Below are 22823 nucleotides of genomic sequence, written 5' to 3'. Positions count from 1 at the left end.
TGTTGAGAGGCCAGACAAACATGTGGTTCCTGAAGAGGGCTGCAACCTTTTCAGTAGTTGCAGGGGCAAGGCCTTTACAAATGTCTGCTTGTGTCTGTGTATGTGCAGTTGGATATGGGTGTGTGCGCGAGTGTATACCTTTCCTTTTTTTCCCCCTAAGGTAAGTCTTTCCACTCCCGGGATTGGAATGACTCCTTACCCTCTCCCTTAAAACCCACATCCTTTCGTCTTTCCCTCTCCTTCCCTCTTTCCTGATGAAGCAACCGTTGGTTGCGAAAGCTTGAATTTTGTATGTATGTTTGTGTTTGTTTGTGTGTCTATCGACCTGCCAGTGCTTTCGTTTGGTAAGTCACATCATCTTTGTTTTTAGATATAAAAAAAATGTTTTGTTATGTTCGGACTGTCATTAATATTAATTTTTAACAACAATCCTATTGTGCCATTCCCAAGTAATAACAAACTACAGGAAAGAATATCCTTATACCCATGTCATAATTAGGTCACAAGTGGTAAAACTTGTTTAAAAAGTCTATGTAGTTACAGCCATTACTAAAAGGCAAAATAGCCACAAAATCTTTCGTGGTGAATAAATAATTGCAACAACAATGTATATGGAACACACGCTATCTTACTACTACAGGACTGTGGAAGCAAACAGAGAATAAACAATTTTTTTGAATTGAAATCCTTGCGCTAGTAGCTCTTGGAGAACATAGATTAAACATGGGAGGGATTATATTGAAAAATAGTACTATTTGGTTTGATATCAACATATTAAATTACTATTTATAAAGTATTTAAGCCTTTCTTTTAGCACATTACTGTCTGTAAAGTTTTCTCTGAATTCTGTCAAATGTAGGCTACACCAGAATAAGACCAGCTCTTTTACAAAAAGATTCTTTGTGGAATAACTCCACAAACAAAATTTTTATAAAAGTAAGCAGATACGAGGGCTATCCACAAAGTACATTAAGTTTTGGAATTAAATATAAATAAAGTATTGGAAATTTTTTTTATTATATACAGATGAAAGCCACACTTAATACTACTTTTCTACATCGTAGCGATGGACGAGCTTGGAAATTCCTTCGTCGTAAAATTCGGCCGCCTGCGCCTTCAACCACGTGGCGACTGTCTTTTGGGACAGAAAAGGTGTGATTTTTGTGGATTTCCTGGAAAGAGGCACTACAATAAACTCTCAAAGGCATTGCCAAACTCTGCACAACCTCAGAAGAGCAATACAAAACAAGCGCAGGGGAAAGTTGGGCTCAAAGATCTTGCTGATTCACGACAACGCCTGGGCCCACACGGCAAATGCCACTCGTGAAGTTCTCGAATCTTTTAAGTGGGAGTCGTTTCCTCATCCGCCATACAGTCCCGACCTGGCACCGAGCGACTTCCACTTATTCCCAGCAATGAAGAAGTGGTTGTCTATGCAGCGTTTTTATGACGACGCACAGCTTCAAGAAAAGGTAACCACGTGGTTGAAGGCGCAGGCGGCCGAATTTTACAACGAAGGAATTTCCAAGCTCGGCCATCGCTACGATAAGTGCCTTAATTTAAATGACAGCTATGTAGAAAAGTAGTATTTAAGTGTGGCTTTCATCTGTATATAATTAAAAAAATTTCCAATACTTCATTTATTTTTAATTCCAAAATGTAATGTACAGGGCTATTACAAGTGATTGAAGCGATTTCATAAATTCACTGTAGCTCCATTCATTGACATATGGTCACGACACACTACAGATACGTAGAAAAACTCATAAAGTTTTGTTCGGCTGAAGCCGCACTTCAGGTTTCTGCCGCCAGAGTGCTAGAGAGCGCAGTGAGACAAAATGGTGACAGGAGCCGAGAAAGCGTATGTCGTGCTTGAAATGCAGTCACATCAGTCAGTCATAACAGTGCAACGACACTTCAGGACGAAGTTCAACAAAGATCCACCAACTGCTAACTCCATTCGGCGATGGTATGTGCAGTTTAAAGCTTCTGGATGCCTCTGTAAGGGGAAATCAACGGGTCGGCCTGCAGTGAGCGAAGAAACGGTTGAACGTGTGCGGGCAAGTTTCACGCGTAGCCCGCGGAAGCGACGAATAAAGCAAGCAGGGAGCTAAACGTACCACAGCTGACGGTTTGGAAAATCTTACGGAAAAGGCTAAAGCAGAAGCCTTACCGTTTACAATTGCTACAAGCCCCGACACCCGATGACAAAGTCAAACGCTTTGAATTTTCGGTATGGTTGCAACAGCTCATGGAAGAGGATGCGTTCAGTGCGAAACTTGTTTTCAGTGATGAAGCAACATTTTTTCTTAATGGTGAAGTGAACAGACACAATGTGTGAATCTGGGCGGTAGGGAATCCTCACGCATTCGTGCAGCAAATTCGCAATTCACCAAAAGTTAACGTGTTTTGTGCAGTCTCACGGTTTAAAGTTTACGGCCCCTTTTTCTTCTGCGAAAAAAACGTTACAGGACACGTGTATCTGGACATGCTGGAAAATTGGCTCGTGTCACAACTGGAGACCGACAGCGCCGACTTCATCTTTCAACAGGATGGTGCTCCACCGCACTTCCATCATGATGTCCGGCATTTCTTAAACGGGAGATTGGAAAACTGATGGACCGGTCGTGGTGGAGATCATGATCAGCAATTCATGTCATGGCCTCCACGCTCTCCCGACTTAACCCCATGCGATTTCTTTCTGTGGGGTTATGTGAAAGATTTGGTGTTTAAACCACCTCTACCAAGAAACGTGCCAGAACTGCGAGCTCGCATCAACGATGCTTTCGAAGTCATTGATGGGGACATGCTGTGCCGAGTGTGGGAGGAACTTGATTATCGGCTTGATGTCTGCCAAATCACTAAAGGGGCACATATCGAACATTTGTGAATGCCTAAAAAAACTTTGAGTTTTTGTATGCGTGTGCAAAGCATTGTGAAAATATCTTAAATAATAAAGTTATTGTAGAGCTGTGAAATCGCTTAAATTATTTGTAATAACCTTGTACTTTGTGGATAGCCCTCGTATTATACTTTTGGTTTTTGTGTAACCTTGGGTAAACCATTGATTGAGACACCCGTAAAATACTGTTGGGGAAATGTAAATGCTGTGGACTAAATGGAATGCGCGCGCGCGCGCGCACGCCACACACACACACACACACACACACACACACACACACACACACACACACACACACACACACACCTCCTAAGAGATACATGTATTTAGGTAAACTTGAAAAATGGATTAAGAATGCTTAATGTAAATAGGCCTCAATTTCTTTTACGGAATACAGAGAACTATTTCCTTTGAATTGTCTCCTTCTTGTAAATGTTAAGCAGACAACAGTAGGCAAACTGTATCTGGAAAAGTGGCTGTATTTTTCACCAAGGTAGTAAAATTCTGGTTCTGGCAACATGACATTGTGCACACACAACAGTCATTGTCTTTAGATGAAATGTTTTATTAAAGTATTATTCTAGCTTCAGGAACTAATAGTTAAATCACCATAGAGGATAGAGGGACAGGTTGGGGAAGGTAATAAAGGAAGAACAGCTCACTCGGATGGCCAAAAGATGAGAGGGACCTATCTATTTTGCATATGAGGACATCTTGTGTCCCCGCATAACAGGTGGGTCCCTCACATCTCGGGATCTGAGTGACCCAACCTATCCACCCTCCTTCCCTGAATAAGGAACTATTATTTGCAAAAACTAGGACAGGGTCGTGTATTTTTATATGTTCTTACTGGTATTAGTGATGTTTTGCCTCCTAAAGGTATGTATTGGTCAGCAATTGTGCCTCATAACTTTAAAGTTTTATCAAGTGAATATTGATTTTGATACATAGACAGATGAGTCTATTTTCTTGTCAGTTATTAATTTAAGAGCTTTGTCGTTTCATTTATGTGTACAGGATTCTTCACCTGGTTTCAATGTATGAAAGCTTTTACACCACAGATTTCTTCCTTTCTGTATCTTTGTTTCAGTACTTTGAGTTTATTACCATCCACTGGATTAGATATATTATGGGCCACATATTTTGATGTTGTTTTGTATACTTAGAGAAGCATTTGGTCTACCAAGGGACTTTTCATTGATTGTAGGTGATGAAAAAACAATATTAAGGAAATTGTTGACTTTTGATTTGGCATAAGGATCCTGCCTAATTTAATTGGAGGAAAGTTGTAATGCCTATTTCAGAGGTTGGCTCATCATCTTATTTCTGCAATCAATCAGCCATCTTAATGCCATCCACTGTGATTCAAAAGTAGTTTACATATCAGGCATACAACAAAGATAACTAATCGCATTGGAGCCGGGGCTCGCAAACACTATGAGAGTGTGCTGCAGTCACGAGAGGGCATTGCTGTACAAACATGGCCAGAGCACATCGGGACCGTCACAGTTCGTGCCATTTAACCACTGGGAGTAACATGCCTAGCTACATGTTATGCTAAATGGCTGAGATGCATTTGATTTATGGCGCAGCCAACTGCAATAGACGGAAGCCATGCGATTGTATTATGTGAAAAATTCTGATAGGAAGATGCCATGCTGCACATTATTTGCCATCCTGCAATGCAGATTGTGCGAATCTTACTCATTCCATGTACACAAGCTAGATGCTGGCCACCAACAAACAACTCAGACAGTTGTGGTGGAAGAAAGAGTTCTTGAAGGGGGTGCAGCATATGCTGTGAACAAGTACACGAGATGTATCCCATGCCCACTGATATCCCCCAATCTTATGTCGAGCACGTCCATGCATTGCGTCTGGCAGGGACTGCAGCAAGTGCGTAGGGTTTGTGCTGTTGTTTCTGCGGGAACCTGCTGCAGATCAAAGCTTCACAGCAAGTGTCCTCTTCACTGATGGGGCTGTTTTCTCATTTGAGGATGTGATGAACTTTCACAACCTGCATATTTGGGCAGATGTCAACCCACATGCTACATGTTCACATGCCTCATAATGCAAATTTGCCCTTAACGTGTAGGCTGGCATTGTTGGAGACTGTTTAATTTGGACATACATTCTCCCAGATGGACTTGGTGGTCACACGTATTTTGTATTCCTGCGAGAGGTTTTGCCAGACATGCTGAATAACGTTCCCATGCCTATTCATCACTGCATTTGATTTCAGCACGATGGAGCCCCCATGCGTTTCAGCAGACAAATGGGGGCACATCTGCAGATAACCTTGCCCGAACACTGGATTTGTCATGGTGGGCCAGTCACATGGCCACCATGATTAACCCATCTGTTCTCACTCGTTTTTTTCCTGTGGGGGATATCTGAAGGTCCTTGTGTAAGAAACAGTTGCTACATTGCCAGATGACCTAGTGGGCAGGATTGTTGTTGCAGTAGAATGTCTTCGAAATACACCAGATATGTTTGAGAGGGTGCGTCGTTCAATACGGCGTCGATGTTGGCCGTGGGACAATACTTAGTGTCTCCTGTACTGGGTGTACATTTGTAGCACGTGACTAAATAACTGCATTGCCATTAGTGTCCCGGATGGCCTTTGCAAATCCCAGTTCCTCTTGATTACTGATCCTTGTTGTATGCCCGATGTGCCATGTTTGTATGTAAAAGTGTTTTTGAGTCACCATGTATACTGGAGATTGTATGTGAAATTTCTTTGACTTATGGCTGTAGTTATATGGCCTTCACTTTTTGTTTTAACAAGAGAAACCACTCTTACACCAGTACCACGATCTTGAGAAAGGGCACAAATGATCATGCTGTTTGGTGCCAAATAATTTTAAATCCATCCACCCATTCATCCACACAAGGACTGAATGACAGTATTGATATAAGGTAACAGCTGGCACCTGATATGCATGTTAACTTCTTGTGTTGAGATACTATTATTAAGAAATTCTGTTATTAAGAAGTACTCAGGACTGGACTGAGACCACTATGGACTTGCCCACACCTGCATTATACTCTGCAAACCACTGTGAGGTGCATGGCAGAGGGTACGTCCCATGGTACCAGTTATTAGGGTTTCTTCCTGTGCCATTCATATGTGGAGTGCGGGAAGAATGATTGTGTGAATGCCCCTGTGCATGCAGTAATTACTCTGATCTTATCCTCACAACCCCTTTGTGGGTGATACATAGGGGTTTGTAGTATATTCCTGGAATAATCATTTAAAGCCGGCTCTTAAAACTTTTTTAATTTTTATAGTTACGGTCTCTCTTCAAGAGTCATCCAGTTCAGTTCCTTCAATATCTCGGTGACACTCTCCCAAGCATTAAACAAACCTGTGACCCTTCATGCTGCCCTTTTCCAATTACGTTCGGTATCCCCTGTTACTCCTGTCTGACATGGCTCCCACACACTTGAGCAATATTGTAGAACTGGTCACAAGAGTGTTTTGTAAGCAATCTCCTTTGTAGATTGATTGCACTTCCCCAGTATTATACCAAAAAGCAAGTTGCCAATCTCAGCACCACTTATCAAGATCTTACTGTATAATTATGCAGCTTCTTTCAGATAGTACTTCAATATAGATAACTGCATAATCTGCGAAGAGCCTGATTTTACTGTTAATATTGTCTGCTGGGTCTTTAATATACAACATAAACAGCAATACACTTCCCCGTGGCACACAGTTTTTTCTACATTATGTGGGCAAAAGTATCCGGACACACCCAAAAACACATGCTTCTCATATTATGTGCATTGTCCTGCCAGGTACTCCATATCAGCAACCTCAGTAATCATTAGACATTGTGAGAGAGCAGAATGGAGCACTCTGTGGAACTCCCAGACTTCGAACGTGGTCAGGTGATTAGGTGTCACGTGTGTCATACGTCTGTATGTGAGATTTCCATACTCCTAAACATCCTAGATCCACTGTTTGCGATGTGATAGTGAAGTGGAAATGTGAAGGGACATGTACAGCACAGAAGCGTACAGGCTGACCTTGTCTGTTGACTGATAGACTGCCGACAGTTGAAGAGGGTCGTAATGTGTAATAGGCTGACACCTATCCAGACCATCACACAGGAATTCCAATCTGCATAAGTATCCACTACTAGTAATATGACAGTTAGGCGAGATGTGAGAAAACTTGGGTTTCATGGTCGAGCGACTGCTCATAAGCCACACATCACACCGGTAAATACCAAATGATGCCTCACTTGGTGTAAGGAGCATAAAAATTGGATGATTGAACAGTGGAGAAACGTTGTGTGGAATGACAAATCATGATACACAATGTGGTGATCAGATGGCAGGGTGTGGGTATGGCGAATGCCTGGTGAACGTCATCTGCCAGTCTGTTTAGTGCCAATAGTAAAATTTGGAGGTGGTGGTGCTGTGGTGTGGTTGTTTTTTTCATGGAGGGTTCTTGCACCCATTGTTGTTTTGTGTGGCACTATCACAGCACAGGCCTACATTGATGTTTTAATCACCTTGCTTCCCACTGTTGAAGAGCAATTCGGGGATGGCGATTGCATCTTTCAACACAACTGAGCACCTGTTCATAAAGCATGGCCTGTAGCGGAGTGGTTACAAGACAACAACATCCCTATAATGGACTGGCCTGCAGAGAGTCCTGACCTGTATCCTATAGAACACCTTTGAAAATGTTTTGGAACGCAGACTTCGTGCCAGGCCTCACCGAATGACATCGCTACCTCTCAGTGCAGCACTCTGTGAAGAATGGGCTGCTATTCCCCAAGAAACCTTCCAGCACCTGATTGAACATATGCTTGCGAGAGTGGAAGCTGTTATCAAGGCTAAGGGTGGGCCAACACCGTACTGAATTCCAGCATTACCGATGGAGGATGACATGAACTTGTAAGTCATTTTCAACCAGCTATCTGGATACTTTTGATCACATAGTGCACATGTGATGATGTCATTCCATCCAAGTTAACATGCTGTGTCCTCCCTACCTAAAAGTCCTCAATCCAGTTATAAATTTCTCTCAATAACCCACATGATTGTATCCTTGGCATGATATTGCATCAAATGCTTTTTGGAAATCAAGAAATACAGCATCTATTTGATTCCCTTGATCCAAAGCTTTCAGTATGTCATGAGAAAATTCCAAGTTGGCTTTCACATAATTGATGATTTCAAAATTCATGCTGGTTGGCATTGAGGGGGTCATTCTGAATGGCACATTGCAAGGCAATAATGTTCATTTCTGGGGAGTTCGGTGGCCAGCAGAAGTGTTTAAACTTGGAAAAGTGTTCTTGGAGCCAGTCTAGCAATTCTGGAAGTGTGGGTTGTCGCATTGTCCTGCTGGAATTGCCGAAGTGCGACAGAATACACAGTGGACATGAATGGCTGCAGGTGAGCAGACAGGATGCTTATGTACTTGTCACCCATCACACTCGTGTCTAGACAAATCAGGGGTCCCATCTCACTCCAACTGCACACACCCCCTACCATTACAGAACCTTCACCAGCTTCAAGAGTCCCCTGCTGACATGCAGTATCCGTGGGCTCATGAGGTTGTCTCCATACCCGTACACATCCACCTGCTCAGTACAATTTGGAACGAGACTCATCTAACCAGGCAACAAGTTTCCAGTCATCAACAGTCCAATGTCAGTGTTGACAGGCCCAGGTGAGGCGTAAAGCATTGTCATGCAGTCATCAAGGATATGCGAGTGGACCTTCGACTCAGATAGCCCATATCGATGATGTTACGTTGAATGGTTCACATGCTGACGCTTGTTGATGGCCCAGCATTGAAATCTGCAGTAGTTTGTGAAAGAGTTGCACTTCCGTCACATTGAACAATTCTTTTCAGTTGTCATTGGTCCCGTTCTTGCAGGATCATTTTCCGGCTACAGTGATATTGAAGATGATATTTTACCGTATTCCTGACACTCGTGTTGAAATGGTCGTATGGGAAAATCCCCACTTCATCGCTACCTCGGAGGTGGTGTGTCCCATCGCTTGTGCGCCGACTATAACTCCACATTCAAACTCACTTAAATCTTGATAACCTGCCATTGTAGCAGCAGTAATTGATTTAACAACTGCACCAGACATTTGTCGTCTTATATAGGTGTTGCCGACTGCAGCATCGTCTTCTGCCTGTTTATATATCTCTGAAATATGCATGCCTATACCAGTTATTTTTTTGTGCTTCAGTGTATTACAAGGCAATGAACAAATAACTTTAAATTTAGCCCGTTGATTGTCTTTTAATCTGTTGAGCTAAAAGTTGCTTATTCCCTATGAGAATTGAAGCAGATACACACAATGAGATTTCTATCAAGGCAACACTCGAACCTGTGGTAGAAACTACTAGTTTCATAAGATGTTTTGATGTCAATTACAGTTGTTATAAATTCAAAAACAGTTAATTTACTATAAATGCAGATAATATACAGGGCTAATCCTTGTTAACTGAGAACTAGATCTAATACTATATGTTAGAAAATTTGCTACTGTAGATAAATCACTAACTCTAATTTGCTGCAGATTGCTCTTAGATTTTGCAAAGGACAATAGTAGCTTCTGAAAAGTCTCAAAAGTGCATGTTTATTTACGTTGATATACTGTGAAGTTCAGGGGTGATGTAAACTTTGCCTGATCTGTGAACCACAAATGCTGATCTGCTATGAAATAAATTATGTATCCAAAACATTTGTACCAGTAAGTTACGGAAATATAGTTTTGAAAGTGTCTGAAAATTCTCAAAATAACCTATTTCTCACATAAAAGTACAATGAAATTAGAGAACCATTGTTTTGAACGAGGATAGGCCCACTGTTCTCAAAAATTTTGAAAGAGCACAATTAAGTTTAATGCTGCAATTACTCATGAATGTTCAAAATTTCACAATATATCATGATACAAACAGCTACTCATGTAATCAATGAAAGATATCCAGAAATGATGTGAACAGTAAAATATGTGAAGCTAGAATTTGAAATTGGCACATGATTCTGTACACATGGTCTCACACAAAGGAAAATTCCTGAGTTGGCTTTTATATGTGGATGAAAGAGCAAATTGCACAGATTTTTTTCCCAACTCTGCCAGCTCTTCTGGTAGTAAGTTTGTTTGTAGCTCGGGGGGGGGATATTAGGAATAGTGGACTCAGGTGGCTTGGCTTCAGTCAATGGGATAGACACAGCTAGTTTTGCACACATGAAATGTGGTTAAATAATGAATAACAAGTATCTTATTACCCCAACTGTTTCTACTAGTTTTAAATCTGGACATAATTTGTTGGAGTTGGTAAATGATTTAAAGATGATAGAATGTGATACAGTATGGTATGCTGCAGAAAAACATTGACGAAGTCTCTAAGTAAAAGGCGGTTGTGTGTTTTATTATAGAGAGAGAGAGAGAGAGAGAGAGAGAGAGAGAGAGAGAGAGAGCAGTTTGGAACTTCAGGTGTGGACTTTATTGAAAATAAAATAGTTAAAACAATGTTAATTAAAACACTATTACAATTGCTGAAGAAATGTCAGAATGTCAATAATTGCATGAAAAATAAACAAATCATACAAATCCATATAGCCTATGTGCCAACATTCTTATGAGGAGGTAGATATGTTTAAGAGCAATAGAAAAACTAAAGAATGATTCATTGGTGGAAAACTTAAGGAATGATGCCAGAAGTTACAGAGATGATGTCTTGCCAAGAACAAGATATTTGTCCTTCACAAATTCAACCAGAATAAAAGTCAGAAAATGGACTTGACCGTGACCAAATTGAACTAAATATGAAAGTTACTCTGTTAAAGAGTAAAGAAATTGTGCTTGATTTTATAGTCCTAAACAAATTTAAGAAATAGAATGTTCGTAGGCTCTCAAGTTGAAGAGTAGATAGAGATGCATCAACCAAAACACACTCCAGGCAGAAAGTAAGAAATTTTGATGACAGGAATTATCCAGAATAAGGAGATTTAACCAGATGAATTATACAAAATTTTGAGTGTCTTGGTTTGTGGGGTATATGCCGACAATGAGAAAAGGGGCAATTATGTGAAACAAAAAAAAAGTTCGCAAACAGAAGGAAATTGTTGCAGTTATTACAAGGAAAGGAAGAAAATTAGAATAAAACATGGCAGCTTTTAAAGAGAACATGAAAGTGTCAAGCAGCAGTAATCGAAATCTAATTCATTGTTCTACATGAAACAAAACTGTTTGTAAATGTCTTTGAGAGCACATGAGAACATACAATCAATAGTTGGTAAAAGTTAGTAAGACAAAATAGTCAAAACAGAAAGTCTATGAAGAAATAGTCATGAATGTTGAATCATCACCAAATTACAGGTGGCATGCTAACTGCAAGAAAATTGTAAGTGTGTTCAAAGATTTCCTTATGTGTTCATTTAGTCCAAGAGATGGAGTAGGATCACAGATTGTTAAAAATGCCAGTGATGACAGCCAGGAATCACTCCAGATGAGTTGTCCTAAGCCATTCTAAGAACAAAGCAAGGAAAGGCTCTAGTAGATAATGATATACAATAAAAATGGTTAAAACTGGAGTGGGTAATAAAGCCAAGACATTCAAAATTGTTTACCGAATTTCTGAAAGAGGGGGGGACTAACAACCTGGAGACATTTTTGCAGTTACTCTACTTCACAAGAAAACATGTTAGGCTCCTCTTTACAGTGTGTAAGATATTTACTTAAATTATCAGCTTCACAAAAGGGAGCGAAGCAATAGATTTCAATCAGACAAAGGAAAAATCTGCCTTTATAATTGTTTGGAGAACTGTGATCCAGTTACAAGCTGTGTACAGAATTATAGAATGGAGCAATAGATATGAATTTCTACTTCGTCTCTGATTCATAGATTGTGGAAAAGATCTTTCCTCAATTTCAGCCAAATAAATCTCAATATCAATTGAGAAAAAACATGTTGATTCCCTCTGTGGAAGCATACTGAAGAATATAAACATCAATGTTACAGATTCTGTTACACTGCAGCAGGGTACAAGAAAAATAAAAATTCAAAGAGGATGTGTGGAGAAGTTTCCATGTTAATGAAGTTATTCTTAGGTAACTGAAATGGTTTCTGGTATGTAAACTGGTAGTAGATGATGATGATGATGATGATGATGATGATCATGAATCACCATCTGCTTTGGTGCATTACATGGTTTACATTTAGTGCAGATACACTGCACCTGATGGAAGCATTTACTAGAGGAAGTGTGAAAGTAGACCTGAAAACAATAGCAAGATTAAAGTATTGTAGAATCAAATTGCTAAAAAGGAAACAAAGATATACAAATTATTAGTGTTTATAGAAGTGCGACATGTATTTTTGACATTTTTGCCTTTCAAGTATGAGAGTTGCTCAGTAAACGATGGAGATATGCATCTTGGGAATTCCTATTCCTAGAAGATAGAGGATGTAGGTTGCAGTAGGTACTGGGAGATGAAGAAGCTTGCACAGGATAGAGTAGCATGGAGAGCTGCATCAAGCCAGTCTCAGGACTGAAGACCACAACAACAACAACAACAACAACAACAGAAGATAGATGGGAAGTCACACAATGAATCAGTGAACAAATTGTAGCAGTAGATATCATTCTGACTGTATAAAATGCAGGTTGGTAGGATATGTAGCCAGGTGACGCAATGGAAGGTATGTGAATGATGTAAGAGAATGGAATAGTAAGGATGTGAATAACTGAAGTCTGTTGTGTATATGAAAATATAGAAATGACAATATTAGCTGTTGTCACCGTGTTTGAGAATTTTCTGACTACTGTAACATATAGGCAACTGCATTGATGCAGTGTATCTATACTTGGCTTTTGCATAACCATCCCAGGTCAGATAATATTTTGCGTAATATTTAAGTCTCCCCTCTCCCCTCGGGGAGAGAGAATTAACATCTCACTCTAGTATCCAATATGTATTGCTGAATTGTTTTTCGTTTTATCAACAGCTGTTCAGCATGTGATGCAGCACTCTCCAGTTGGTATTTTGAGAAAGATGGGCTGCTATTTTGCAAGGATGACTACTATGCAAAATATGTGGAGTCATGTCAGGATTGTGGACAGGTGAGTGAGTGATATAAGAAGTGCAGTTAGTTATATTTGAACTATGAAATTTACTCATTGTACCAATTGTGCCTGTTTTTTCACTAGAGACTTTAGATAAATAAAATGTCAGGCACACTGTACTTTATATCCTCTATCAAAAGAAACTGCAGACTTAAACATCAATTTTAAGTTAGACTTAATGAAGGCGTATTTTTAGTTGTGTCCATGTCAAAATGGGATACGATCTAAATCAGGGTGTATACGACCCGGGACAACCGGGAGATCTGGGAAATACCCGGGAATTTTTTCATGCGGGAGAAACCGGGAAAAACCCGGGAATTTTTTAGAATTCCGGGAATTTTTCGTTGTTTCAGTTTTCAGTTAAATTTTTGTAATTTTGACTGGTAAGAACTGATACTGTAACAAAGGATATTACTGTATCCCGCTACTGCAGAATTATACTGCAGCATTAAAACATGAACGAGAAAAAACGAAAATAAAACTAAAATTGCAAAGGAAATGTGCCATATATAATAACACAGTGCTCTTACAAGCGTCTGTGAACAGCAAAATGTGTCAAAGGCTTTCGGAAGACTATGCAATGCTTCATAACAACAAATTGCCTCCGATGAACGTGACGTCATAACTGTTTACATTAGACTCATTTAATCAGTAACAAGTGGGCTCATGCACACGCGCAGTTGAGTCGTGTATGAGTAATACCGTCTCCCTCTTCTGGCTACAGATGTGCGGCTGTTGGCTATGTAAGCAGCAGTAGGAGCAACCAGCCACATTGTACCCGGAAAAATTTTATGGGCGCGCCCAAGCTGCCAGATTCACACGTGCGCAGCACGCCCGGATCTAGTGGGGGGGTGGTGGCAAACCGAGCGGCAATTTCGGGGGAAGGGGGCAAATTCATATTCTTGAGGAAAAAAACTTTGTTTCACAAAGCACCTAGCATCCAGCGCCCGTCAGTCTATCGATTATTCATGTGATTTTGAAACGCTCCCCTGCTGGTTTTTGAACTCATGCTGATTTCTGAATGAATTAAAAGTTGATTTTTGAATGCGTGAAAAGTGTACGTGATGTCTCTGCCAGGGGAATCCTTGTCACATCTAGAAATAAACTTTCCTGACGACAAAACGGGACGGGGCTACACGAGCTGAGTGGAATAAAGCCGAACTGGTTAATGAATGCCAATTGCTGCTTGTTTATGTGGTTGATTCGGTTTGCGAATGTTCAGCATCGTTAAAATTACTTGCGAAATCCATAGATTCAGATTACCAGAGTGAAAATAAATGACTAACAGGAATAACGGGTAAGAAAGATTACGTATTATCTTCTCGGTGTATCCAAGAAAGTGAAATTTTTACACACACTTTTTGGCCAGATAGCTACACTAGACAGGGCCAGTTGTAGTCCCTGGCTAGTAGCCGCCTAAGTTCCATTCTGGAGTAGCGCGGAAAACCCATTGTACGAACATGTAATAACACCTAAGCATAGAATAATCGCTGGATAACTAAAGTGGTGATTGTGGCAGGGTTAGTAAAGTTAACCGGAGAATGAGTTTTGACAGTGTTACAGAATTAGTGTTGACAAAACTGTTTGTTAGAACGAGGAAGAAGAAACGGGGACATCACACAAACTTTTCGGTCTTGTTCATGAGAAATTGGATCGTATAAATGAAATGTGACACTATTTCCTAACGTAAAGCTTTTTGCTTGTAGAAGATCAGAGATTTATGTCGGTATCAAAAATTTTACTGGTGTATTTGTGTGATGTATCTTAAAGTGTAACATGCGCTAAACAGATCAACATTATATGTGAAAGCTTAGCTTCTCTTGTAGCTTATTAATCTTCGAGACAAATATTATATGCGAAAGCTTTTCTTTTCTTGTAGCAACACTATGTACATTAATTTAAACCATTAACGTTTCCTGTTGGTGGAATTCGAATTTATACTTTCGTCATATGAAAATATGCAGCGTACATGTTGGTGCACATCAAATATCTTTCCAAAACGCCCATTTCCCCCCTGATTTTCGTTTCCTAAGTGCTGGGAAATTCTACGCTGCTGTATAGAACCATATCCCTTCAAGGGATAAGTTCTACAGTTCCGAGGGAAAGTATACTGTCACTTAACACAGAAAAAGTGTATTTTCACCCGGAAGAAAATGTATTTTTAACCGGGGGATCCAGGAAAAATCCTGGAATTTTTTTTCCTTGTCCACGTATACACCCTGTAAATGTACAAATATACGTTTTGTGGGTATTACCATAACCACTCTTGGACTAATTATACTGTGAAGTAGGTAAACACACAACTGAATGGGCTCCTATATGACTGAGAGATCCTACATTCATACTATTTCATATAATGCCATGGGCAGATGGGGTTGGACATAGACTACTCTCATTACAGAGAAAAACTACTGATGTGGTGTATTAGTATACATCTGTTTCTCAGTCTTGGCGTTTATGCTGTATACGTGTTAATATGCTCCATTGGAAGTCAAAAACAGCAGAGCTCCTGTCCAGCTTTACACAGTAAATACGTGTTGTTGGCAATAACACACACAGACTTGAATGGTCTTATATATATTCTGCCTACTTGGAAGATTGAAACCACGAATTGAATATATGTATAAGTAGGCAAATTTGAATCATCAGATTTTAATTTTATCTTGTACATAGATGGCAAAACGTTTGTAATAATCTTGTTGTTCATTGCAGTTGAGCTAACTGAGCACTTAACAACATTACAGTGAAACCTCTATATAACGTTTTTGAAGGGACCGCAAATTCTGAACACTGTATAGAGGAAAACACTATAAAGAGGAAGGCTTCCAAATAATTATTATAGGGCATTACTGAAGATTGGGATACCACTAATCAGCTTTGACAAATGGTGCCATAGATGACATTTTAAATTTTCACAACACTGTAATATGATATTCATTGCAAATGATCAATGTATCAAATTATTATTTTTTTGTAATTAAAACGTGGGGCCCAGTAGGTGGATGGGTGAAAGTAAATGGATCAGTTTGTACTGTAAATAGTTATAACAGATTCTTAAGATATGACATCATTGTCCAAAGCTGACAGGTGGTATCCCGTTCTTCAGTTGACCCAGTTATAGAATATGAGCCAAATTTTGTTTATGATATACTGAACATATTACATAAAAACACAGTAAATGGTACAGATTAAAAAAGAATTAGTTGCAAAAAATTACTTTAATAATTAAATTATGAAATGTAACTTAAATTTGCACAAAACTCTAGGAACGTATGCAATCTGAAAATCACATACCTATGAGTTTTAAAATATTCAAGCAAGCATGTTTGTTTTCTATTTCTCCTAGACTCTATGGCAATCATTTCTTGCTCCAAATGAGCAAGTTGAACTACTGTTCTGTCCTCAAGTCTATGGGCCGTCATATATCTCCTGAATGTTTCAAAGGCTTCAGCTGCCTTAGTATGTGAGGGCACAGGGTCATCTTCCTTGTCACTGTCACTTTCACTACTGCTATTATTCTCAAAGCTTCTCTCTGCAGTCAGCTCCTCAATACTTTGTACTCCTGTGGTTGCCACATTGTCATTCACAGCCTCAAAGTCCTGAAAAGTGACAGAATCACTGGCTATTAATTCCTGAAACTCTTGCAAATCACTTGCAACATCTTCCACAGGAGCTCTCATTCTCACAGAATCTCCCTTCGCGAGAACATAATTAAATTCATTGCCCGTAAAATATTCAGCTTCAGTTGCGATCTCTGCTGGCTTCCCAGTTTTCTTTGGTCCATCAAATTCAAGGCCTTTTTTTTTACAAGGGGTGTCCTATATTTAACCTTAAGGGTGTTTATTAGTCCCATGTCCAAAGGTTGCAGATGGCTGGTGCAGATGGGTGGCAGGAAAATCACTTTCACATTTCTTAAAAAGGATTCGTCTGTTGGATGTGCCGCACATCTATCCACAAACAGCAGCACTTTTCTTGCAGCACTCCCCATTTTGGCATCAAATTCTCTGAGAAAACATAAAAATATATCACTCATCATCCATGCCTTGGCATTGTTAGTATATTTGCACGGAAACATGGAAATGTTTTTGAAGCACCTTGGATTTTTTGGCTTCCTGATAACCAAAAGTTTCAGTTTTCCACTGCCATCGACATTTATTTGTACACAACAAAACGGTAATATGTTCCTTGCTCTTCTTACTGCCATGGCAATTTTCCCCACAAAAAATAAATGTCTTATCCAGCATTAAATTGAAAAACATGCCAGTTTCGTTAGCATTATAAATGTCACGCAGTTTGTAGCCATGTATCAAGATTAGGGAGAGTCTGCATCCACTGAGCTACAGTTGGTTCGTCCACACTTTTACTTTCTCCACATTCCGCTTTGTATACAAAACCATGACACTGTCGAAATTTATCAATCCATCAATTGGACGCCTTAAAATTTTCCATTCCTAACTGCAGTGATATTTGAAGCACCTTCTCCTTCAAAATAGTTCCATTTATAGGAATGTTTGCAGCAAGTGCTTGCTGAAACCAAGTTAATAAAACGCCTCCATTTTGTCGTAAGTCGATGGTTTCAAACGCATACATTTCGAATTTCCACAATTCTCAAACCCTTCCATTATCGACTATCTGTTTTTCATAATAGTGTTGAGGGGGCCAGTTCAAATTGCTTCACTAGCTACACGCGACTCACACCAGCAGATGCCTCCACTTTTTTTAATAACATAATGTGATTCCTGGAAATTCCCTGTGCCCAAATTGTTATTCAAAAATATTTGTTGTGAATCCAGAACCAGAATCATGTAACCTTGTTAATGACATTTATATTCCTAATGAGGAAGCTGTTAACATATTGGATTTTGCTTGTTCTAAGTTAGATGTATCTCTTGCTTCGAAAATAATAAAATTAAGTAGCAGAAAAAGAAAAGCAGCTATTGAAAATAAGGTACAACAAATTTCAGACAAAATTTAAAGAAACTTCCTGGCAGATTAAAACTGTGTGCCGGACTGAGACTCGAACTCGGAGACGAGGTTCTGGCAGAAGTAAAGCTGTGAGGACGGGGTGTGAGTCGTGCTTGGGTAGCTCAGTTAGTAGAGCACTTGCCCGCGAAAGGCAAAGGTCCCGAGTTCGAGTCTCGGTCCGGCACACAGTTTTAATCTGCCAGGAAGTTTCATATCAGCACACACTCCGCTGCAGAGTGAAAATCTCATTCTAAAATTAAAAGACTTGGAATCATGCTTTAATAATACAGATACCAAAATTATTTCTAAAGAAGAAGAAAATCTACCACCAGCATCATCTGACACTGAACATTTGAGCTTAATCGAGAAATTAAAAATTAAATGTTCAGTGACATCTAAAGAGGAAAAAGTTAAAATTTTAAGTTTGCTCCCTGACTCGTGGTCAAGAGAAAAAAATAGTTAATTAATTCAACGTTTCTCATCATGTGATTAAAAATAACCCAAAAATTAGTGAAAGAGCAAGGCTTTCTTCTAGTTTTAGGAAAGAAGAAAGGAGTAGGTATAAGTGAAGAAACAATTAAAAAGATCCAGCAGTTTTTTGAAGATGATTTAAAACAGTAGAATGTGCCCAGGTTGCAAAGATAGTAAAAAAGTTGTTATCACTGGAGTTGAAGTAACAAAGCAGGAATGACTAGTGCTGTCAAATTTAAATCAGCTTTATGTAGCTTTCAAAAATTCTCATCTTGAATGCAGAGTTGGAAGGTCAAAATTTTGCGACTTCTGCCCTGTATGGTGAATTTTTCCTGGATCCTCAGGGACACACTTTGTATGTGTTTGTCTATATCATTAAGATGTCAAACTGATGATTGTGGGTGCAAAACTCGGTGATCTTAACTACAAAGAGTTACTAGATTTAATAGTCTGTGACACTAACAGTTATGACTGCATGATGAGTTTGTGCAATAAATGCCCTGTTAAGGAAACTGTTATTGAATTGTTTCATGAATATGATGAGGAAATTACAGACAGTATTACCTTCACAGCAGTTGTTCACAACTGACAGGGCAGAAATAACAACAGTGGTTAAATCTTGGGAAGAGTACTTGGAGTCTTTAATTGATAACTTACAAACACTAAAGTCACCACTACATTTCTAAAATCCAAAGTAATTTTTTGAAGGACAAAAAAGCGTAACTTCATGAAACTGAATGCATAGTGCTGGCTGATTTTGCAGAAAATTTTACATTTGTGATTCAGGATGCAATACAAGGGTACCACTGGGTCAGTGACCAGGCAATAGTGCATCCATTTATTCTCTACTTTAAAAATGAGAAAGACGAAGTTTGCAGTTCTTCAATTTGCACTCCAAGCGACTACTTGGAGCACAACACTTTGGCTGTACATGTGTTTCAAAAGTATTTAATAAATTACATAAAAGAAAATTTTCCCAAGGTTGAGAAGGTGATATAATTTTCAGATGGAAGTGGTAGTCAGTATAAAACAAAAAGAATTTTTCAAATCTGTGCAACCACAAAGGAGACTTGGGTTGGAGGCTGAATGGCACTTTCTTGCATCTTGCCATAGCAAAAATGCATGTGATGGAGTGGGAGGTACAGCAAAATGTGAAGTAAAGCCAGCCTACAAAGACCAACCACAGACTAAATTCTCACAGTACTGGACATGTATGTATTTTGCAAGGATAATATTAAAGGCTGCTTTATGTTCAAGAAAGAATTGGTTCTGCATATGAAAACAACACTTCAAACCAGATTTGAAGACTGTATAGCAATAAAAGGAACAAGGCATTTCCACAAATTCCTTGGCATTGCAGAACACTTAGTTTGATGCTTTATAACATCAGAAACTGAAATTTATGAGGATCATTGTGTCAGTAAAATTACATCTGTCTTTAATGTTGAATGACATAGTGGCATGTGTGTATGATGGACAGTGGTGGCTTGCAGAGGTTGAAAGAATAAGTTTGGAAAAACTTATTCTTGTTTTTGTGCATTTTTACCACTCTGCTGGCAAGAACATCATTCAAGAACTCTACTAGTGACAAAGTTTGGATGCCAGTGAAAAATGTTTTAAGGAAGCTTTGTGCTTGAACGTACCACAGTAACTGGGAGGTCTTATTTTATATCACAGAAGCTATTTGAAGAAATAAATGTCCTTAACATTCACCACCAGGTTTAGGAACAGTCACATCTCTAAGGATGATGATTGAAAATATTTATTTTAAGTATGTCAAAATAATATAAATGTTAATGTCAGCGTTGTTTCCACTCCTTGTATATAATTCAGTACCGTACTTCAATAATAATTGATTATATCCTGCCAATATCACACATGAATAGGCAACAGCCATAAAATTAGTTGTTGAATAATGTGAATTATCTCCTCATTTTCAAAAATTCGTATCTTTGTTCACAGTCAGATATCAGTATTTACCGGCCGGGGTGGCCGAGTGGTTCTAGGTGCTATAGTCTGGAACCGCGCGACCGCTATAGTCACAGGTTCGAATCCTGCCTCGGGCATGGATGTGTGTGATGTCCTTAGGTTAGTTAGGTTTAAGTAGTTCTAAGTTCTAGGGGACTGATGACCTCAGATGTTAAGTCCCATAGTGCTCAGAGATCTAACTATAGGAAAAAAGTACTCTCATAAATCACTCCTTGTTTGTTATTTTTGGGCCTAAAAAGTGGATTTTTGGAAATTTGGATACCAAGCTTTGGAGGTAATTTTGACTGGTTATTTTTGAATTTAGGGTATTTTATGTAATAGATATTGTTGTAGAGGACACTTAGAAAAAACAGACATGTCAATTGCAATGTTGTAACTTAACTCAGTGCAGAGAGATTCATATTTTTGCTAACGTCTCTAATCTGAAACATTGTGGCGCACTTACAAACAAAAATGGCCGCCATTCAGTAAAGGTGAAAGGTAAAATTTTTTAAAAAACTGTTTTGAACTTCTCAATTATAGAGTAATCACACAAAAAATTAAAACATTTAAAAATGGTTAAGCAACCAACTTCATTTTCATTGGACCACTTCATTTGGATTGACCTTTAAGGTGTTTAAGAATGTGGTCTTGATTGTTAACAGGTAGGATTGGAGTTTTGAAAAGGTGTCAGTTTCTCTAATTTGAGGAAACTAGAAAGGCAACCATGCTGCTTGGTTCCATGAATGTCAAGTATTTATTGAGATAAAGAAAATTCAGGAGATATGTCACAAGTAGAATATCCTATATCGGGGAGAGAGAAAAAAAAAAAATAAAACTGTAGCTCAGAAATCATTAAACTTGCAACTCATTGTGGTCACAGGAATGTACATTTAGGTGTCTGTGTAGTTGTGTGTGTGAACGTGTGTACTTCATAGTACAAAGAGAGAAAGGGCTTGAAAGCTAGTGTGAATAGTGTTTGCTGTTAAGTGTGCTTGTACTCTACACAGCAGACTGCTATAGGTAAGTGGTTGCATTTCTCTTATTTTACATGTTGTTCGATGCAGTAATTTCAATATTGCTATGAAGATGATAGTAAAGATAATATGAGATTGAAATCTGCCAGACACAACCAGCAGTCTCCTCCAACAGCTTTGTCCCAATGTAACTTCTTTTGCAGAATGATAGGTGTAAAGAAAATTCAAACCTCACTGATAAGATCACTCTCATTTCATATTGGAGCATGTATGGGTTGTGGCTACATCTGAAGAAAAGGTGAATGGTACTGTAGGGCAGATCTTTGGGCTTGTGTAGCTTGTTTTTACTACAAACATATTTTAAATTATCTAGTGTCTCCATTCTAAGGGATAATAGCATACAGAGAAAATAATACTTCACTAAAAAGAAAAATATGGTATTAGTTACTATCTTTGTAGACGAGGTATACCACTCCTTGCCTCTTCGTGGCAACATCCTGCTCACTACTATTCCTGGGTCGAGTTGTTGAATCCTTTGTAATAGAGAATTTAGTTCTTCTTCTGGTGGGTCAGAGCACATTTTTCAGCATTGCTACATAGCCTCTCTCTGCCAATGACTTCGATGTCCTCCATCCTATTCACACACTGCTCTGTGGGAAACAGTTGATGATTTCCACTCCAGTGATCACCAACGTCTTAAAGAAAGTTACCAATATGGGTGCTCAGCAAGGTAAAGTGAGAGACTGTGCTGTCAGCTGACTGTTTCAAAGTGGATAGTGTTCAGGAATTGATGAATCATGTCACCAGGACAGTCCAACACATTGCTGAAGGATTCGTGCTATAGCGACCACAGCCACAATCTGGCCAATTCCGCTAGGGGCACTGTATTTTGTTCTTGCTATTTGCAGAGCTTTTTGTATTTTGTTTATTCTGCGTTTTTACCTTCAGTCTTATACAGGTTCCTATGTAGAATGCACCTAGTAAATCAAGCAGTGAGCTCGCTCAGACGCAATAGATGTATTCTTGTGTTTATGATCTCATGAGCCTGATATACAGCTGTCATCCTCATGAGCTCTGTATTTAGCATTCTGTGTGTTATTCCTATAGCAGGCAGAGTGGAGTCTCAAGGCCTGATGTTAATACACAGCTGTCAAACCAGTGACCCCAACATGATATGGTGCCTGCATGTTTGTAACACAAGTAAACAACACAATGGATGAAAGTCTGGAGACTGTGAACATGATTGTGTCCAGACTAGCCTTGTGGCTACCGCTGTTCTGGCTGCACAACCCCGCCGTGTGGTTTGCCCAGGTAGAGGCAATTTTTTTCTATTCTGATGTGAGTGTAGATGCTTTTAAATTTGCATTGGTGGTGAACCAATATATGGCAGAAGTTCAGGACATCACTGTTCCAACACCTTAAAGGAACGCA

General features: G+C 39.2%; 1 protein-coding gene across 1 annotated transcript in view; it reads left to right on the top strand.

Moving 5' to 3' along the window:
• The window catches only part of LOC126100147 (LIM domain kinase 1), a 158207-nt gene that overhangs the window by 15105 nt on the left and 120279 nt on the right, over positions 1 to 22823 (top strand). Inside the window, exon 3 of the mRNA XM_049910689.1 lies at positions 12894 to 13008. Coding sequence (XP_049766646.1) covers positions 12894 to 13008 — 115 coding nt within the window. The remainder of the gene's footprint in view (positions 1 to 12893; positions 13009 to 22823) is intronic.

The sequence above is a fragment of the Schistocerca cancellata genome, chromosome 9 (genome assembly GCF_023864275.1).
Source record: "Schistocerca cancellata isolate TAMUIC-IGC-003103 chromosome 9, iqSchCanc2.1, whole genome shotgun sequence".
Taxonomy (NCBI): Eukaryota; Metazoa; Arthropoda; class Insecta; order Orthoptera; family Acrididae; genus Schistocerca; species Schistocerca cancellata.
This window is presented reverse-complemented; position numbering and strand designations above follow the sequence as displayed.